The 17,163-nt window shown below is 39.0% G+C and overlaps 1 protein-coding gene across 1 annotated transcript; it reads right to left on the reverse strand.

Annotated features, from left to right (window-relative positions):
* Nucleotides 1-13,620: 13,620 nt before the first annotated feature.
* LOC122027395 ((3S,6E)-nerolidol synthase 1-like) lies at nt 13,621-16,411 on the reverse strand. Its single transcript, XM_042586347.1, has 7 exons — nt 16,239-16,411; nt 15,885-16,152; nt 15,432-15,798; nt 14,612-14,830; nt 14,394-14,532; nt 14,067-14,306; nt 13,621-13,983 (listed from the first exon to the last, which is right to left on the reverse strand). Exons 1-7 carry the CDS (start codon nt 16,398-16,400, stop codon nt 13,696-13,698), a joined length of 1,683 nt encoding a protein of 560 aa, XP_042442281.1. The 5' UTR covers nt 16,401-16,411; the 3' UTR covers nt 13,621-13,695.
* Between the last annotated feature and the right edge of the window lie 752 nt (nt 16,412-17,163).

Consider the following 17,163-nt stretch of genomic DNA (forward strand, 5'->3'; position numbering starts at 1 on the left):
TCGGATATGGGGTAGTCCAGTACATGTGCTGAAGGGAGATACTGATAAGTTGGAATCTCGTACAGAAGTTCGCCTGTTTATAGGTTATCCCAAAGGAACAAAAGGTGGTTTGTTTTATAGTCCTAAAGATCAGAAGGTCATTGTTAGCACGAATGCTCGATTTTTAGAAGAGGACTATGTAATAAACCATAAGCCCATGAGTGAAATTATTCTAGAAGAAATGAGAGAGGACACGTCAACTTTAGTACCAACAGTGCAAGATGAAATATCACAAGAAATTGCAACACGTATCACAAATGATACACAACTACAGACAGTGTCTCGTCGTAGTGGGAGGGTTGTGAGGCAACCTGAAAGATTCATGTTTTTGGGAGAGTCTTCGAACTTGATCCCAGGTAAACATGAACCTGATCCCCGAACATATGATAAAGCACTCCAAGATAAAGATACAGCATCTTGGCAAAGAGCAATGAATGTAGAAATAGAATCTATGTATTCTAACAAAGTCTGGGAGCTAGTAGAGCCATCAAATAGTGTAAAAGCTATTGGATGTAAATGGATCTACAAAAGGAAAAGAGGGACAGACGGGAAGGTGGAAACCCTCAAAGCAAGGCTTGTTGCGAAGGGGTATACTCAGAAACAGGGTGTAAAATACCGAAAAAAATGGTGAATAATGATAAGGGAATTTTTCGAAATTTCTGGGAATTTTTCTGGAATTTTTCGGAGACCGTATGGATGAGTTTATGGGGATAAAAACGGGGCCCAGGAAAGCCTGTTTAGGCTGCCCCATTTAAGCGAGGAAATGTTTTATTTCTTTTTTTTTGTTTTCTTTTCTCTTTTCTTTTATTTCTCTTCGTCGTTTCTCCCCGATCCCGGCCGAACCCGAGCCTTTTTCCCCCTTCGCGCCCTTCCTTCTCCTTTCCCACCAATCCTTTGCCCTAACCGCTCGGTGGTTGTTCTCCTCTTCTTCCCTCTCCTCCGCCGGAAGCCAGGCCGCCGGCGACGAGAGCCACCCTTTCGTCTCTTCTCCTCTGCCCGCCGACATCGACCCCCCCGATCCGCCGGCATCCGAGCCCTAGGGTCGGCCACTCCTCTTCTTCGAGTGCCGGCCACCAGATCTGACCTAGTGCTGACCTTTCTTCTCTGCCCTTGCGCCGACGCCCCACTCCCGACGCAACAGTCGTCACGGCCGATTGCAAGCCATCGGAGGTTTTAGTCCACCTCACAGTGTTTTTGCCCTAGCCTCCAGCACGTTGTGCCCTAATTCTATTCCCTCGGCTCTGATCCATCGTCGCCGCAAGAGAAGTCGTACTCTAGCAGTCACTGTTTCCTTCCTTATCACCGACTGTCGATGATCTTGGACGTAAGTTTGGTTGGTATTAAGTTAATAGAGTTTGATTCTGTGTTATGGTTGAATCCCTAATCTGATCTGTGATCTCCTCATCTTAATCCGACAGTGGGGAAGAATTTCTGTAGGGCTTGCTGTGGTGTTCTTGGTCCAGCATCCCCTTGTTCCTGTAGCTACAGCGGCTGTGAATTTAGGTAAGGAGTGGGAATCTTGATACGTATTGAGATGATGTGGTCTATGGATTAAGCATTTGCTTAGTTGTAGATCATAGTGTATTTGATTGTGTTAGATGATTATTCATGTGTCGGTTGATTAGGGATATGTGGTGAATTGTGAAGGGGATGTGGATCTATTAGGTTGATTCACTTTGATTTATTCCTAATAAGTTTAGGATTTAGTCATTTTGATTTAATGATATAATTAGTTGTAACATGTGACTACAGGAGGTTGATTCGAGACGATGTCTCGACGAGGGATCTATTTCGGATACGATCCTCTTATCGGAGGCGGGTACCTCTTGACTTATCTTTTATGATATTCTCAATTGGATATGCATAGTATTTTATAGCTACAAGCAATGATCATGTTTGCCTTTGGTATGTCACTGTTTGTTACCCATAGCATGTTCTGTTAGGCGTTTGTTATGTATCCATGTTTACGTTTCGTGATTATTGCCATGAGTACCTTAGTTCCTAGAGTAAGTGACATACCATGCTTTACTGAGTTTAGGACTAGACTCTGGATTTTTATTATCTGACATGTGTATCTATATTTTTATATCATACATGATCTGTGTACCTAGACCTTTTGCTTTGATCCATGTACATTGTTGGTACATATTTTATGGAGGTGGATATGTTCAGGACCTAGGTTGTTATACCATAGAGGACCTGTATACCCTAGATCTGTGGATTTGACTTACTTGTACTAGGGTACACACATATATATATATATATATATATATATATATGTGGATTTGGTTCAGGATATTATCATGCTTAGTTTCATGCACCATTTGCATGGTTGCATGCTGCGTGATAGGCTGCTCCATTATTGTAGAGCATATCGCCAGTTTCATCACTGTTCGGTGCTCCGTTGGTCCGCTCATGGGTAGCGTGACGCAGCGTGGTAGCACGTCAGTTTTGCTCTGTTCGGTGCTCCGTTGGTCCACTCATGGGTAGTGTGACGCAGCGTGGTAGCACGTCAGGGATCCCTCCCCGTCATGGTGTACCGGGAGATGAGAGCATTGCGCTCCCCCATTTATGATTTGGGGTAGGAGTATGTGTATACTCCGACAGCATCCCGTCCACTCGGTCACTCACCAGGAGTAGTGACGTCAGAGTGCACGATTGTCACAGCCCTACCCACTCGGTCTCACCATTGTGTGTGAGATGGCTGACTGGCATCAGGGGTGACCATGACATTGACATCATACGCATTGATGCATTTATTACTTGTGCTTGCTGCATTTATTTGCTGCATTTGGTTGGATGCATATGTATGACATGCATACAGGATTTATGACACTCTCGGTTTGATGACCTTTTGTTCTGGATAGGAGTTCCTGGTGAGTACAGCTTCCTCAGTTACCTTTCAGTTTTGTATATTTCCTATATATGATTAGGAAGCTGTATTCCATGTTTATTGCTGTTAGATATATCTTACTAGGAATGTCTATTGGTATTCGCTGAGTTGTTGAACTCACCCCCGTGGACACTATATTTTTTTCAGGTACCAGGTTGTTTATGGAGTCGCTTGGAGTATCCTGTCTGCTGGTCCCCATGTCACATCAGAAGATCTGTCTTCGCCGTTGTCTATTTGTACTTTGGTATTTATGTAGCTAGCTTGTGTTTCGGTTTTGTTTCCGGAGTGTTATGTTGTTGTGTGGTGTAAGCCTAGCCGGGTAGCAGTGTTTTGTTTGTTTTGTATGGTCTTGTATTTATGTTTTTTTTCTGTTGTGTTGGTTTTGATTTCAGCCGAGTGGGCTAATAAAAATATATATAACTGCGTGGTTGTTGTTATATTTGTCCAGCCGTGTAGGCTGAGACTATCAATTGCGTGATTGTATATATATATATTCCAGCCGCATGTTGCTGATGTATACTGTGTTTTTAGAAATGCTTCAGATTGTCACCCGTATAGGAGAGGTGCTGTCGAAATTTCTTCGGACAGGGACTTTCCCGGGGCGTGACAGAGGGAATCAATTATGAGGAAACTTTTTCGCCAGTAGCTATGCTTAAGTCTATCCGGATACTCTTATCTATTGCTGCTCATATGGATTATGAGGTTTGGCAAATGGATGTCAAGACAGCTTTCCTTAATGGAAGTCTTGAAGAAAACATCCATATGAAGCAACCAGAGGGGTTGATTGCAAAAGGCAAAGAGCATCTTGTATGGTAGATCAATCGATCTATTTATGGACTAAAGCAAGCTTCAAGATCTTGGAACATCCGGTTTATTGAAGTTATCCAGTCTTATGGATTTATTCAGTGTCTGGATGAGTCTTGTGTATACAAGAAGTGTGATGAAAACGTGGTGGTATTTCTTGTACTATACGTAGATGACATTTTGTTAGTTGGAAACAATATCAAAGTATTTTCGGAAGTAAGGGTATGATTGTCCAAGCAATTTGATATGAAGGACTTGGGAGAATGCGCACATATTCTCAGGATCAAAGTAATAAGGGATCACAAGAAAAGAATGTTGTGCTTATCCCAAGCTTCATATATCGATACAATCCTAGCTCGTTTTAGTATGCAAGACTCCAAGAAAGGTTTTCTACCTTTTCGGCATGGAGTATCTTTATCTAAAGAGATGTCTCCGAAGACATCAAAAGAGATAGAAGAGATAAAGGTAGTTCCTTATGCTTCAGCTGTAGGAAGCTTAATGTATGCTATCTTATGCACGAGACCGGATATATGTTTTACCGTGGGCATGGTTAGCAGATATCAAAGTGACCCAGGACCAGGAGATTGGATTGCTGCAAGGCAGATAATTTGCTCCCTGTGGGTTACTCGGATTGGGACTGATAGGAACAATAGTAAGTTGGCATCGGGGTTTTGTGTTTACTTTAGGAGGTGAAGCCATAACAATGGAGGAGTATTAAGCATAGATGCTTTTTTGGACTCCACCATAGAAGCTGAGTTTGTAGCAGCCTCTATGACAGTCATAGAAGCTGTATGGCTCAGAAACTTCATGATGGACTTAGATGTGATTCCTAGTTTGTCCAAAATTATTACAATTTATTGTGATAATAGTGGTGCAGTAGCAAACTCGAAGGAATCACGAGCCCATAAGGCGAGTAAACACATTGAGCGCAAGTACCACATGATACAAGACATCGTATAAACGAGGAGAAGTTGTTGTCGCCTAGATTACATCAGATGATAACCTGTCAGATCCTTTCACTAAGGCCCTTCCGGTGAAAGCTTTTGATCGGCAAGTTAAGGGGATGAGAATTAGATATATGACAGTGTTCATGGCAACATAGTCTTTTAGTATAAGTGGGAGATTGTTAGAGTGTATACTAAAAGTATAGCTTTTCGTAAACAATTATTTTGAAATAAGAATCGCATTGGTAAAATATCTACATTTATGCTAAGTGTAGTTGTCCATTTAATTTATATTGTAGATAACATGGTGTGAGGAGACACACAGAAGATCATGTTATCAGTTCCTTATAAATTATAAATAGTTGCTCACAACCAAGATGGAATGGGATAAACCATTAGAGTGGTTGTAGTGTAATTAGGTATTAGTTTATCTTGACTTATAAAATTACACTAGTACACTATGATTGTATTGAGCAGGACCATTTGAGGTAGTTTCTTTTTATACTGACTATATTAAAGAACAAAACCTCTGTTGTTATGAAAGTGCGTACTCTTAATCATGATATAATAACAAGCACGTATACTTAATATTTGTTTATTTAATTTATCAAAGGGTGTGTTTTAATTCGTTAAATCAATAGGCCCGATAAGTTGGGAAATGATATTATTTATATGGTGTGTTGTTGATAGTAGAATGAAACTGTGTCCTAGTAATCTGGGTTGATGATGTCCCCTTGAGGAGCTCATAAGGATTGTCATGTAAACCTTGTAGGTGGACTTAGTCCAACATTATAATAAGGTTGAGTGATACTACTCTTGGAATTAGATATTAATTAAGTGAGTTGTCAGTAACTCATTTAATTAGTGAGCATTCAATATCTTAAACATAGGGAGACTAACGTACTCATGATAAGAAGGAGCCCATATAGTAATATAGGATTGGTGCGGTAGTGCAATAATAACTCTTTAGTGGAATGAGATATTATTGATGAACTTGAGTTGGGTGTTCGAGGCGAACACGAGAAGCTCAAGCTCACCAGGAGACCAAAACCAATTCCTCCTCTCGGTCCCTATTGTAGCATCTTATTTATAAAGTCATATATCCACCAAAAACCCAACTTCTTACCCACCTCTTGGTGGACAGCCAAGCCTAGCTTGGAACCCAAGCTAGGGTCAGCCAAACCAAACCAAGAAGGGTGTCAAGTTGTGGCCGGCCCAAGCTTGGAGCCCAAGCAAGGGTGGACAGCCACATTAAGATTAAAATGAGGTTTTAAATTTTAAATCTTTCCTTACGTGGAAGTCATGGTTTTAAAAGAGAGTTTTTAAAATTTTAAAATTTTCCTTTTATAGCTTTCTACAAAGGATTAAGAGAAAGGTTTGATATCTTTCCTTATTTGTAGTTAAAAGGAAGATTTTAATTTTTGATAAAATTTTCCTTTTTTGCAACCATCCACATGTTTTATAAGAAAGATTTTAATTTATATAATTTTACATTTACAACCAACAAGGGATTTAAAGAAAGAAATTTTTTAATTAAAATTTTTTACCGGAAACAAATGAGGAAGTTTTAATTTTATGTTTAAAACTTTCCTTGTTTGAAGCAATAGATATGGCCGGCCATGACAAGAAGAAAAGGAAGTTTTAATTTTTTGTTTTAACACTTTCCTTTTTAGTCATTGGCAAGGAATATAAGGAAGTTTTAATTATGTTTAAAACTTTCCTTTTTTATCATGACCAAGGAATATAAAAGAGAGGGTAGAGGTGTCTCACCTCACAACACATCTTCTATTCCTCCTCTCTTATTCCTTGTGGCCGGCCCTTCCTATTCTCCTTCTCTTCCTCTTTGGTGGTCGGTGGCATCATCTCATGGAGCTTGTTTGGTGGCCGGATTTTGCTTGAAGAAGAAGAGGAGAAAGAAGACATTGTTTCCTAGCATCCCTTGGAGATTGGTTGGTGACCGAAACTTGGAAGCAAGAAAAGAAGGCTTGGGTGGATTTCATCTTGGTAGATCGTCACCCACACGACGTCCAAGAGAAGGAGAGGAATACAATAGAAGATCAAGAGGTCTATAAGCTATAAAAGGTATAACTAGTTATTAGTTTCCGTATCATAACTAATTCATCTTTTGTATAGATTTTAAAAAATCAAACATAAGAGGTTATCGGTTTAAGTTATCATTTTTGTTATCGATTTTATGTTTTCGATTTCATATTTCGATATTGTGTTTCTATTGAGGTCTGTATAGTTAAACCTAGTTTACTGTAAGAAGTTAAATATCCAATTTCTTTGTGAGGCTTTGTCTAGGAAGTGGTGAATGATCCCATACCCAAGAAGGTCTAGTGCCTCGCCATGTTTAACCTGGAAGCTGATCTTTGAAATAGATATTTGATAACTTCTGTAATATGGTTTAACTTAGAAAGATCACATCGGTTAAACTTAAAGTAAGAATGTTAAGTTTTGTTCCCAATTCAAGTTTAATTTCTGAAGGACAACTTGGATTAATAATGTTAAGTATCATTTGCAATCCAAGTTTAACTATAGTGGAGCACAAGGGTAGCTAGGAAAAGTTCTATGCTTGTAGAAAATTTTTGTACAGGGGAACTAGAGCGGTATTCCGAGTAGTAGCAAACACCTTCCTCCCCTACCTGATCTAGGAGACTGCAAACATGATCTAGCCTTTGTTTTTGCCTTGGAGAGGTTGGCTGACCTACAATTCAATGTTCCCTAACTATTGCATGAGGGCCTCCTCTACTTATTTGGACTGAGCTGAGCAACGCTTTCTTGTTCCTTCGGTAAGGATTGATAACTTAGCTTTCATATTAGCACTAACTAAGGTCCTTTTTATTTTATGCAATGGACACCTTCCTCCTAGCTTTAGCTTCCAAGTCTCTACAGTTGGAGGAAATCGAGTGAGATTGACAAGAGAAACTCCTTTTGGCCGTACAGAAGCATCAGTCGGTCGGTATATCTTGAGAAGCTTCTAGCAACCGGGCGGGTGATACCAGTGCAACACTAGCTATGGAAGGGGAGTTGCCTTCCGACCCCCTTCCAGCATTAGGAGACGTTCCTCCTTTTGAATCTGAAGCTCCACCAAAGATTAGATGCAAGAGGCACTGTCTCATCCCCACTACACAACCCCCTTAGAAGCGGACGTCTCCAATTGTTGCATCTTCCTCTCAACCTGCACAAGCTAGGGAAGGCACTCTAGCTCCATCTTCCGCACGGATTGCCATCAAGTCTTCCTCTAGGAAGTCCGATTCAAGAGGAAGCAATCCCCCAACTAGGCGGATCTCCTATCAACCATGATCCTCAATGGTCCTCCGTCCCACTGACCACTTTGTCTACGGGGGCTTCATCCAGCATGCCAAGGACTTGATACTAGGTTTTGGTTGCCTTTGACGTGCCCTCCGCTCAGGGGGTAGTCTCATCTTCAAATCCACTATGGCCTATGGCCGGATACTATTGAAGGACTTGCTAACTGAGGCTTGGGAATTAGCGATGATCTTGTCGAGGGGCACATTGTGACAGGGATGCCAGATGGATTTGCTTAAGACTTATCCTTTGTAAGTTTCTACTGGCCCTCTTCTTCTTATCTGAAACATTGTTGATAATGATTTTCTCTAGTTTTGGGGAGCCAGGATGTACATAACCCGAATGTTGGTAGACCTGGCCCGTGAGAACAAGGCATTGAAGGGGTAGCTATCAAAAGTGGAATCTTTTCCCATCCCCATCTAGGCACCATAGGGAACTCAGTCCTAGACCGACCAACTGAGTGAGCTAGAAAGGAAATCTTGGAAGCTCAGGAATTTGCGAGGGCTGACGCGGTGAAAGCACAGAACTTGGAGGCTTCCTTGAAAACAAGTGAAGCCAAGTTCCGGTCCGAAATGGCCAAAAGGACTCAGGTGGTACCTGGCTTGGATGATCAATTTTTTTAAAACTCAGGGCCTCAACACTATGCTAGAGGAGCTGAAGACCAACTATGCCTCAAAGCTTGCTACAAAAGATGCCGAGCTGGTGTCCCAAATTTTGCTGGTGTCTAATCAGCATAAGAACATGGACACTGAGAGAATGGAATTAGAGTCCTTGCTAGTGGAATTGGAGGCTACATAGTCCGAACTAACTACCTCCAAATCTAAGTTAGTAGGGACCACATCTGAGCTAGTTGCTTCCTAGGCAGAGCTAGTAGACTACCAAGCTAGGGAGGACGAGTTCTTTCAGACCAAGAGGACGAGCTCTTTCAGACCAAGAAGTTGGCCTATCTTTAATCCTATGATTTTAACATGCAGCTTGACACCTCCATCAATAAGATATGGAGTAAATGGGGTTGTTAAACAATTACGGGAGGTTGAATATTTGGAATTTGAACCTCCAGCTCAATTTTTAAATTGTCAAAAAGCTTTTAAATGAGCTATTGTCCAGCATCCTTCAAAACTTTAAGCTTTTAAATGAGTTGTTGTCCAGCATCCTTCAAAACTTTAAGTAATATATCTAGTATTTTACCCCTCTTGTGGATAGAAAAAACTTTCTGCATGTAATTAAACATATTAATCTTTCCTTGTTCTTATTCCATGCCTTGTCTCTCCGCACTGTTATTTTCTAAGTGTATATAAGTATTGTGTGTCTAAGTAGAGAGATGTCTTTGGCTTTGTCGGTTTATATACTGAACGATTCATAAGATCGAGCGCACTTTACGGGTGGTCGAACCTTGAATCTCTGACCTACAATGAGACCAGTTGGGCATATGAGATCGGTCGAGCATATATTACAGGCCATGCTCATCAGACACGGAAGATGATGCCCTAAAGGTACGACCGACCTTAAGGCCAGCTAACTTTAGATAACTGTTGAACTGTATAAATGAAAGGAGAGAAATCCTTATCGATGTGCATGCTAGCACATCAGATAATGATTTGTCTGCTACATTCTTCCCAAGAGCCCTTTTGCTCCTATTGCCACGTGTCTGTTAACCTCGTTTCCTAGATGTGACAATTGGCGCACCTCTTTTTTGTACAAAGAACTATTTCTCTCTCTCCTAATCAAACATCTATAAAAATTGGCTTGCCTTTTCACCTCTTGATCCAACTATCCTTCTTAAAGGGGCTTACAGGGTTTTTCTTTAAAAATCCCTAGCCACTTTCTTGTCCCTTTTATCTTCTTCTTTTGACAATGCTAATTGTACAGACCCCTCTTTTCTTTGCTCTCCTTTGGATATTTCTCCTGAGTCCCCTTATGGATATTCTTGGCTTGTGGTACACTTTTCTTACCTCAGATTTTAATGGGGTGGATTTGGATCATGTTCGCTTCATTTATGAAGTCCCCGACTCCTTACACATGATTATGCCCACCGACTAGGACCATCCTCATCTTCCTCTCTTTGGCTATATCACCTTTTTTAAGGAATAAGTCATAGCTAGACTTTGCTTCCCCATTCCCACCTTCTAAATTGAAATGTACTAGTTTTTCTGCATTCCTCTTCATCAATTAATCTTAAACTCCATTTGTCTTCTTTGTGGAGTCGCAATCTTGTTTCGCTTGTGCGAAGTTTCTTTGACTCCTCAGGTTTTTCATTATTTCTACTACCCAAAACTAATAACTGACAACCTTTTTCATTTCCAAGCACGTCAAAAAACTATGCTTTTTTATAGAATACCTTATCAAGGCAAGGAGTGGAGAGACAAATACTTTTTCATTCGACTTCCCTCACCAATACCTTGGCCGACCACATGTTAGTCTACTATTACACCTACGCCTGAACTAGGTGATTTCTGTATAGAGCTAACATTTAATGAAGCTTCCAATCAACAAGTTGGAATGAAGTTTGATATTCTGAGACTACTCCAGGAGGAGTTCCTATATATTTTCAGGCTGAGCCTATCCAAACGAAGCTACAATTCCCCTTTGGTAAGAAACTGCAACTCCCTTTCTATCTTTCCTTTGACTAAAACATTCTTTTTTCTTTTGTATCTTCCCTAGGACTGAGCCATCTTTCTTCGACACTACTAGGGCAGGAATAGCATAAGCACTCATGCTCTCATGGATATGACCCTTTTCCAGCAACTCCATCATCCGGTGTTGTAATTCCTCAGCTTTCTTAGTGGCGCTGGTCAATTAGGCAAACTCAACCTTGGAACAAGATCAATATGATGTTAAATATCTCGCATAGGTGGTAGCCCAAAGGGAAAGTCTTCTGGCATCAATTCATCAAAATTCGTTAGCAGCTATTGCACTTTGGCTGGTAATTCTATGTCTATGGTTTGGACATTACTCTGGCATAACAACAATGCATAGACAATGTCGCCATGCTCCATGTCATCTAAACATATAGACATAGAAAGCATATTAGTAGTTTTGGCTGCTGAAAACATGTATAGGTATTCTTCTGTCCATCGTGGATGATGTTGTAATCATACTGCGAAGGTCACCCCAACAGTTCATGACATGCATCCATCCACCACATCATACTAATTAAGCACTCTCATAATATTTGCTATCAATTAAAAAAAAGTATAAGACATCGCCTATCCACTATTACCTCACTGTCTTAATTCAGCCAAGACAACTTATATGACTTAGAATGATGGCCCATCTTCAGTTGTAATTTTTGGACAGCCTCCTCGGATACTATATTCTTACAACTGTCATTGTCGATGATCATCTTGTAGACTTTATCTGCGACGACGCATGTTGTGTGAAAAATATTGGTTCTCAACCATTTATCCCCTACTTCACCTTTGGGAGTCAAGAGACTCTTGTGCATGACCAAAGTCCTATGGCCATCATCGTATAACATGTCATTAGCTTCATATACTAGTTTGTCAATGGCTTTTGGATCTTCTTGTAAGTACCTCGGGTTAGTTTTGATGTAATAAACTATGTTAAGCTAGGTCTTGTCTATATTTTATCCTTGTATCTAAGTGTGCAGAAACTTTGGAACATAAGAAGTAGAGCGAAAGATGTAGCCAGTGAGAAGGATGGTACGGGAAGGGAGTCGATAGCTCAGTGCATCTGAAGGATGAGGTACTGTCGAAGAGTACACCAGAAGACGAGAATGACACGCGCGACGGTACGAGGAACGAGAAGCCGGGGAGGAAGGCTGCTCGAGAAGATAGTTGGAGTTGGGTTTGGGTAAACTTAACTCCAATTAACCAGAGCATTACTCATGCGAAGAAGCGAAGAAGACCAGTCTAGTCTACCTTATGGAAGGTGCCTTCAATGCCTTATAGAAGGCGCCTTCCAGCCTATAGAATGCACCTTTCCTATCCGTTACCCGAGGATAAAGTTTTATCCTCGGCGAATAAACTCTATCCGATGGAAGGTGCCTTGGACCACTTTGAAGGCGCCTTCAAGCTGCTAATAACATTTTTCAGAGGCTATATAAATACCCCTACAGATAGGAAATCTTCAACAACTTGAACAGCAAGACTTGTACACTTTCCTAGTCTTATTTGAGTTGTCAACTTCTATAAAAGGTTTTCCCACCTACAACAAAAGAGAATTCTAGTGGAGCACTTTCAAATCCTTGGATTAACAATCACCTAAGTTGTAACTAAGCAAATTTTGACCTCTTTTCTTTGATTAGTTGTTCAGTTAGTTTTATGTTTAATTTAATTGTGCCTACTAATATGAGTTGAAAGATCAAAAAAAGGATTATTTTTATTTTACAAGCAATTCACCCCCTCTTGCTAGCCCCCGTTGCACCAATAAGTGGTATCAAAGTCAGAACATCTCAAAAGGACTAATCGCTGACTGAAGCACCGAAACAATGGTCAGACCGAGCATTTACCCATCGAAGTTTAAGGGAGAATTTGTATTATGGAAAAAATGCATGGAGGTATTTTTCAAAACTGATTTTGAAATTTTGTTGATAATTAAATATGATTTTGTAGCCCCCAAAGACTAACAAGGAGAATAAAAAGAAGAGTATCTCTTGACCAAGAAGGAGCAAGTAGACTTCGTAGTAAATCGACTAGCCGAATTCCATCTGCTGAGCATGCTACCTTCGTAGGATGTCAGCAGAATTAACACCTATGAATTAGCAAAGGAACTTTGGGAGAAGTTCCTAGAGCGATACGAAGGTACGCCTGAATCCAAGCTCATAAAGCGAGATCTGTTTCGAAACCAACTGGCCAACCTCCAGCAGAAAGAAGGAGAGTTAGTAGTACAACTACATGCCAAGATGAAGGATTTAATCACCGGACTTACGAATCTCAGAGAACAAGTAACAAATCGAGATCTTTTAAGGTATGCGTTAAACGCTTTCCTTAGGATATAAGAATGAATATCTATAGTAGACTCCTATAATATTTCAAAAGATCTAGAGGTAAGTACTTTAGAGAGTTTATTTTTCACTTTAGAATTTCATGAATCTAGATGTATAGAATTGAAAAAGGAGTCCAGTTAGAACATTGTCTTGAAAGCAAGAACGAACGGTCTAGACTCCGAAGTGTAAATCGATGAAGACGAAGCGACCCTAATGATAAAAAAAATTAGTAAGCTTATTAAATCTAACAAAATTAATAAAGTGCATCCTAAGAAGCATTCTCGAAATAAAAGAAAGATCCAATGTTATGTAGAGTCAAAATTAGACTTAGATTTTAGGTATAATCAACCAATTTAATTAACTAGTTCGAACTATCATATGCCTATCATGTCACAAGACTTTGAAATTATTGTGCGTTTTACTTCATAATGATGGAATTATTAATTTGTACTAGACTGACAAACCAACACAATTATTAATATTTGAGAAACAACTCATCATCATGACCAGACAATTATTGATATTTTGTACGACTTAGAAAATGACTCATCAAGATATTTATCAATATTTATATTGGATGTCCAAATAAGTACAAATTAAAATTGATTTATCAATATAGTCTTAGAACGACATGCTAAAATTTAATATGATAATTGACATAGGGGACCAAACAAAACAAATTCAAACAAGTGAAAGGGAATATATACCTTCAACATTTTACAAGTTAATAGCACTAACTAGTAACCTCTAACATTTTAAATTTGTTTAAATAACAATAAGTTTATATACTCCTTAAGCATGGGGAGGTTATGCCCTTCATAGTTGTACATCACCCTCACCATCCTTGCAGTATTTAAACAAGCCCTCACAAAATCTTGAGAGAACGTTGACGTCGATGAACTAAAGCTTTCCTTGTTGAGCTCCTCCCAAGCTTCATCTATCATTTGCATCACTTTTTCCTTTGCAATTTCCAACGACCAATGTGGGTTCTCCTTCATCATGCAAGCCAATAACGAGCCATCCCTCCCATTTTGTTTTTCATCCTATTAATTATCATGCATACACGATAAATTCATTTTCCTTTTACTAGTATATATATAATCATGAAAATTAGAAAACTATCTACCTTTTCACTTCCCAAGTCATCCCAAAGACGAAGAATTCTCGCAGGACAAGATATAAGACTCGGAAGATCCTCACAGAGATCATCCTTGGCGTGATGCCCTAGTAGAAAATACATGTGCATTAAGACGGTAGGAACACCACAGGTAATTGTTGCAATCTTCATGTAGTCATCCATTGTTGGGACTTGTTTTTTTGACAACCATTTTGCTTCCATTAAAAATGCATTGCTTAATTCTATCCACTGCAAAACAAAGTCAATTTTTAACCAAATTTCAGTGATAATACAAACACTAAAACAAATGTTTATGAAAAGAACAACAATTCATACTGATTTCTTTAGATATTTGATTGGATTCCATCCATGTTCCTTGAGCACAATCTGGGCAATCTCATTGATAGTGCTATTTAATGCCATGAAGCATGCCCTCATGTAGTTGGGAAGTGAATTCATTGAAACGTCATCCCATCTACAATGGCCACATATAAAAGTCATTAACAATAAACTCACTCTAAATATTAGTTGGTGAAATAAATATGTCTAAGTACCTTCGGATGGCTTGTACAAAGAGATGGAGATCGCCAATCGATCCTTCGACATCAAAAATATCATCAAGAAGATAAATAAATGCGATAATCTTTGATAGAACAATCCTATAACTTGAAAATTTAGGATTTGGTAGGCTTGTCATTATCCAAGCGTGCCACTTCAAGGGCTGATCCCGAGCAAATCCTAGCTCTTGGCTCAAATCTGACTCCGTCCACCAACTATATAGGTATACATATATAATCAAATAAATAATAAATTAATCAAACATTAATTAGGATTTCAAATGAATCAAATACTCATGAGCAAATTTGATGTTCAACTTCATAGGAACTTATTTATGCAAGGTCACTATACATAAAGTTAATTAAATAAATAAACTTTAATAACTTATTAAGCTATATAAACAAACTTGAATACATAGATGATTAATTCATTAATGCTCATAAATATAGATTGTGAGCTCAACAATGTCTATGAATAAAATTTGTGAATCGTGTACATCAACAAAGCACAACAAAACTCTTATGCAACTTGTAAATAAATAAAGAAAGTGTCAAAAGGCACACATAAATTTATAAAATCAAACTCGATCGCTAATTAATAAAATAAGCTTAACAATATAAAAAATTTACACTGAATTCAAGTCAAGCTGGGACCAAACTCAAATTCTTAGGAAAAAAACAACCCAAGGTTGAATAACTTTTTAAACAGTTTGATTTATTTTAGACTCGATGAACTTGGTTTGATTATCTTATCAAATAAGTGTAAAAATTTGATTGTTTTGAGCTAATTAAATGAGCCAAAACTAAAACTATATACCTTGTGACTTCCTTTAGCTCCATTTGATGCAGTGACTGCAGTATGGTGAAATCCATCTTCCCCAATTCTCGAACATGCAAATTGTGATAGAAGTTGTCACTATCAAGATATTTCCTGGCTTGGAATCTCTGCAAGGTCATATGAGATGGAGTCTCCAGCACATGTTCAATAGCTACTGCAGCCTCTGGCTCCAAAGATGCCATGTAGGACCTGAGGTGACGGCTACTGAATTGATTGGCTCTGTAGAGTATTAATTCCCCGCCAGTATTCAAATTCGACGCTTCAAATAGATTCATCAGCCCATCCATCTCCTTGCTGAGAGACGCCATGAACTCTCCTCTACCATCATGGAATCTGTTCAGCACATCTAAAGAGATATATAGAGAAGAAGGAATTAATTATATAAACCCATTTCACTTCATTTCATTATGCACAACAACAAACCTCAGTTACCTGTCGAAACAGGGTATCGAGCTTGTCTCAGTAACCGAAACAAAAGGGCCACTTCCGCGATGCTACTGGCTTCGCCATTGGAGATGGTGAGTCTCTGGTCGTAAAAAGAATGCATCTTGGCTTGAATCTCTTCTTCGAAATGGTAGTCGATGGCGAGCTTTTGAAGGGAGTCTATGAACAGCAAGGTCTCCTTGGTTCCTCTTGTCTGGTCATCAAACATCCTCCTCACTTGGCTCAACCGGTCGCTGTGTCTCAGGCACAAACTCTCCTGCATGCATGCATGCATGCACAGAATTAAACAAGCAGACCATGAACAAACTAATATGAGAATAGCTAAGAGTAGTGGCCACTCACTTGATCTTCATAGATGTCGGACTTCATGATTCGTTGTTTCTGCAACTGATGAAGCCGCGGCGGCATGGCGATGTGAGTACTGCTAGGGTTATTGGTGGTGTTGGTGTGGAGAGAAGCCATAAACTTGGGGTAGAAGGAGGAAGAGCACTGTGCCAGCATCATGTTCTGTTGTATCGCTGTGTATGATAATTAAGCAGAGGTACGCGGGAGCCTAATTATAGAGTGGAACATGGCGACCGACGGCCCCTCTTGTGGTCTGAAAAATTAACGGTTATTTGTTTTTTAACTAAAAATAAAATCGGCAATTGACTAAAGGAATCCCTTAGAGTTGTTAGAGTGGTGAAATTTCAATACCCTTATGTGTTGTATCGAGATGGTAAAAGTTAGATACGATCATCTTAGTATCCCTATCAATTTGTCTTAAGATTAACACGGAAAAAATAAATTTGACGGCTATTAACATTTAGAATAATGATTAACACATAAAGAAAATATTTATCTCGATTATGTTAAAATTAGAACTCTAATGTATGTTCTATTCAACAAACAATAATAATGTGATGCTAAATTTCAAAAAACAATATTATTTACTGTTGTTCTTTCAAATACAGTATGGCAATAATATTGTATTTGAAATTCAACATCGAGTTATTTTTTAAAATCCAATAACACAATGATATTGTGCTTTTTGGGAATTTCATAATTCTGAATGCACATTTCCATCAATTGCTAAAATAAAAGAGCTGTTAATATATCTTTTACATAAAAAATATTTTTTTTCTAATATTATTATTAGCATAAATTAATTTTGAATATTTTGATATAATGAATCAAGATGGGACTTGCGCCTACCAAGCATTCGGAAGCCACAACTATTTGTGAACCCCGATAACACGAGGATCACGTTATTCAGACAATTATTGGA

This window comes from Zingiber officinale, chromosome 10A, assembly GCF_018446385.1.
Source record: "Zingiber officinale cultivar Zhangliang chromosome 10A, Zo_v1.1, whole genome shotgun sequence".
Classification (NCBI taxonomy): domain Eukaryota; kingdom Viridiplantae; phylum Streptophyta; class Magnoliopsida; order Zingiberales; family Zingiberaceae; genus Zingiber; species Zingiber officinale.

Coding starts and splice junctions, on each gene's coding strand:
- LOC122027395 (XM_042586347.1), bottom strand. CDS start 16,400: ATGATGCTGGCACAGTGCTCTTCCTCCTTCTACCCCAAGTTTATGGCT. Junction 14,533..14,611: donor TTTGTACAAGCCATCCGAAG/GTACTTAGACAT, acceptor TGGCCATTGTAG/ATGGGATGACGTTTCAATGA. Junction 14,307..14,393: donor TCAAATATCTAAAGAAATCA/GTATGAATTGTT, acceptor TTTGTTTTGCAG/TGGATAGAATTAAGCAATGC.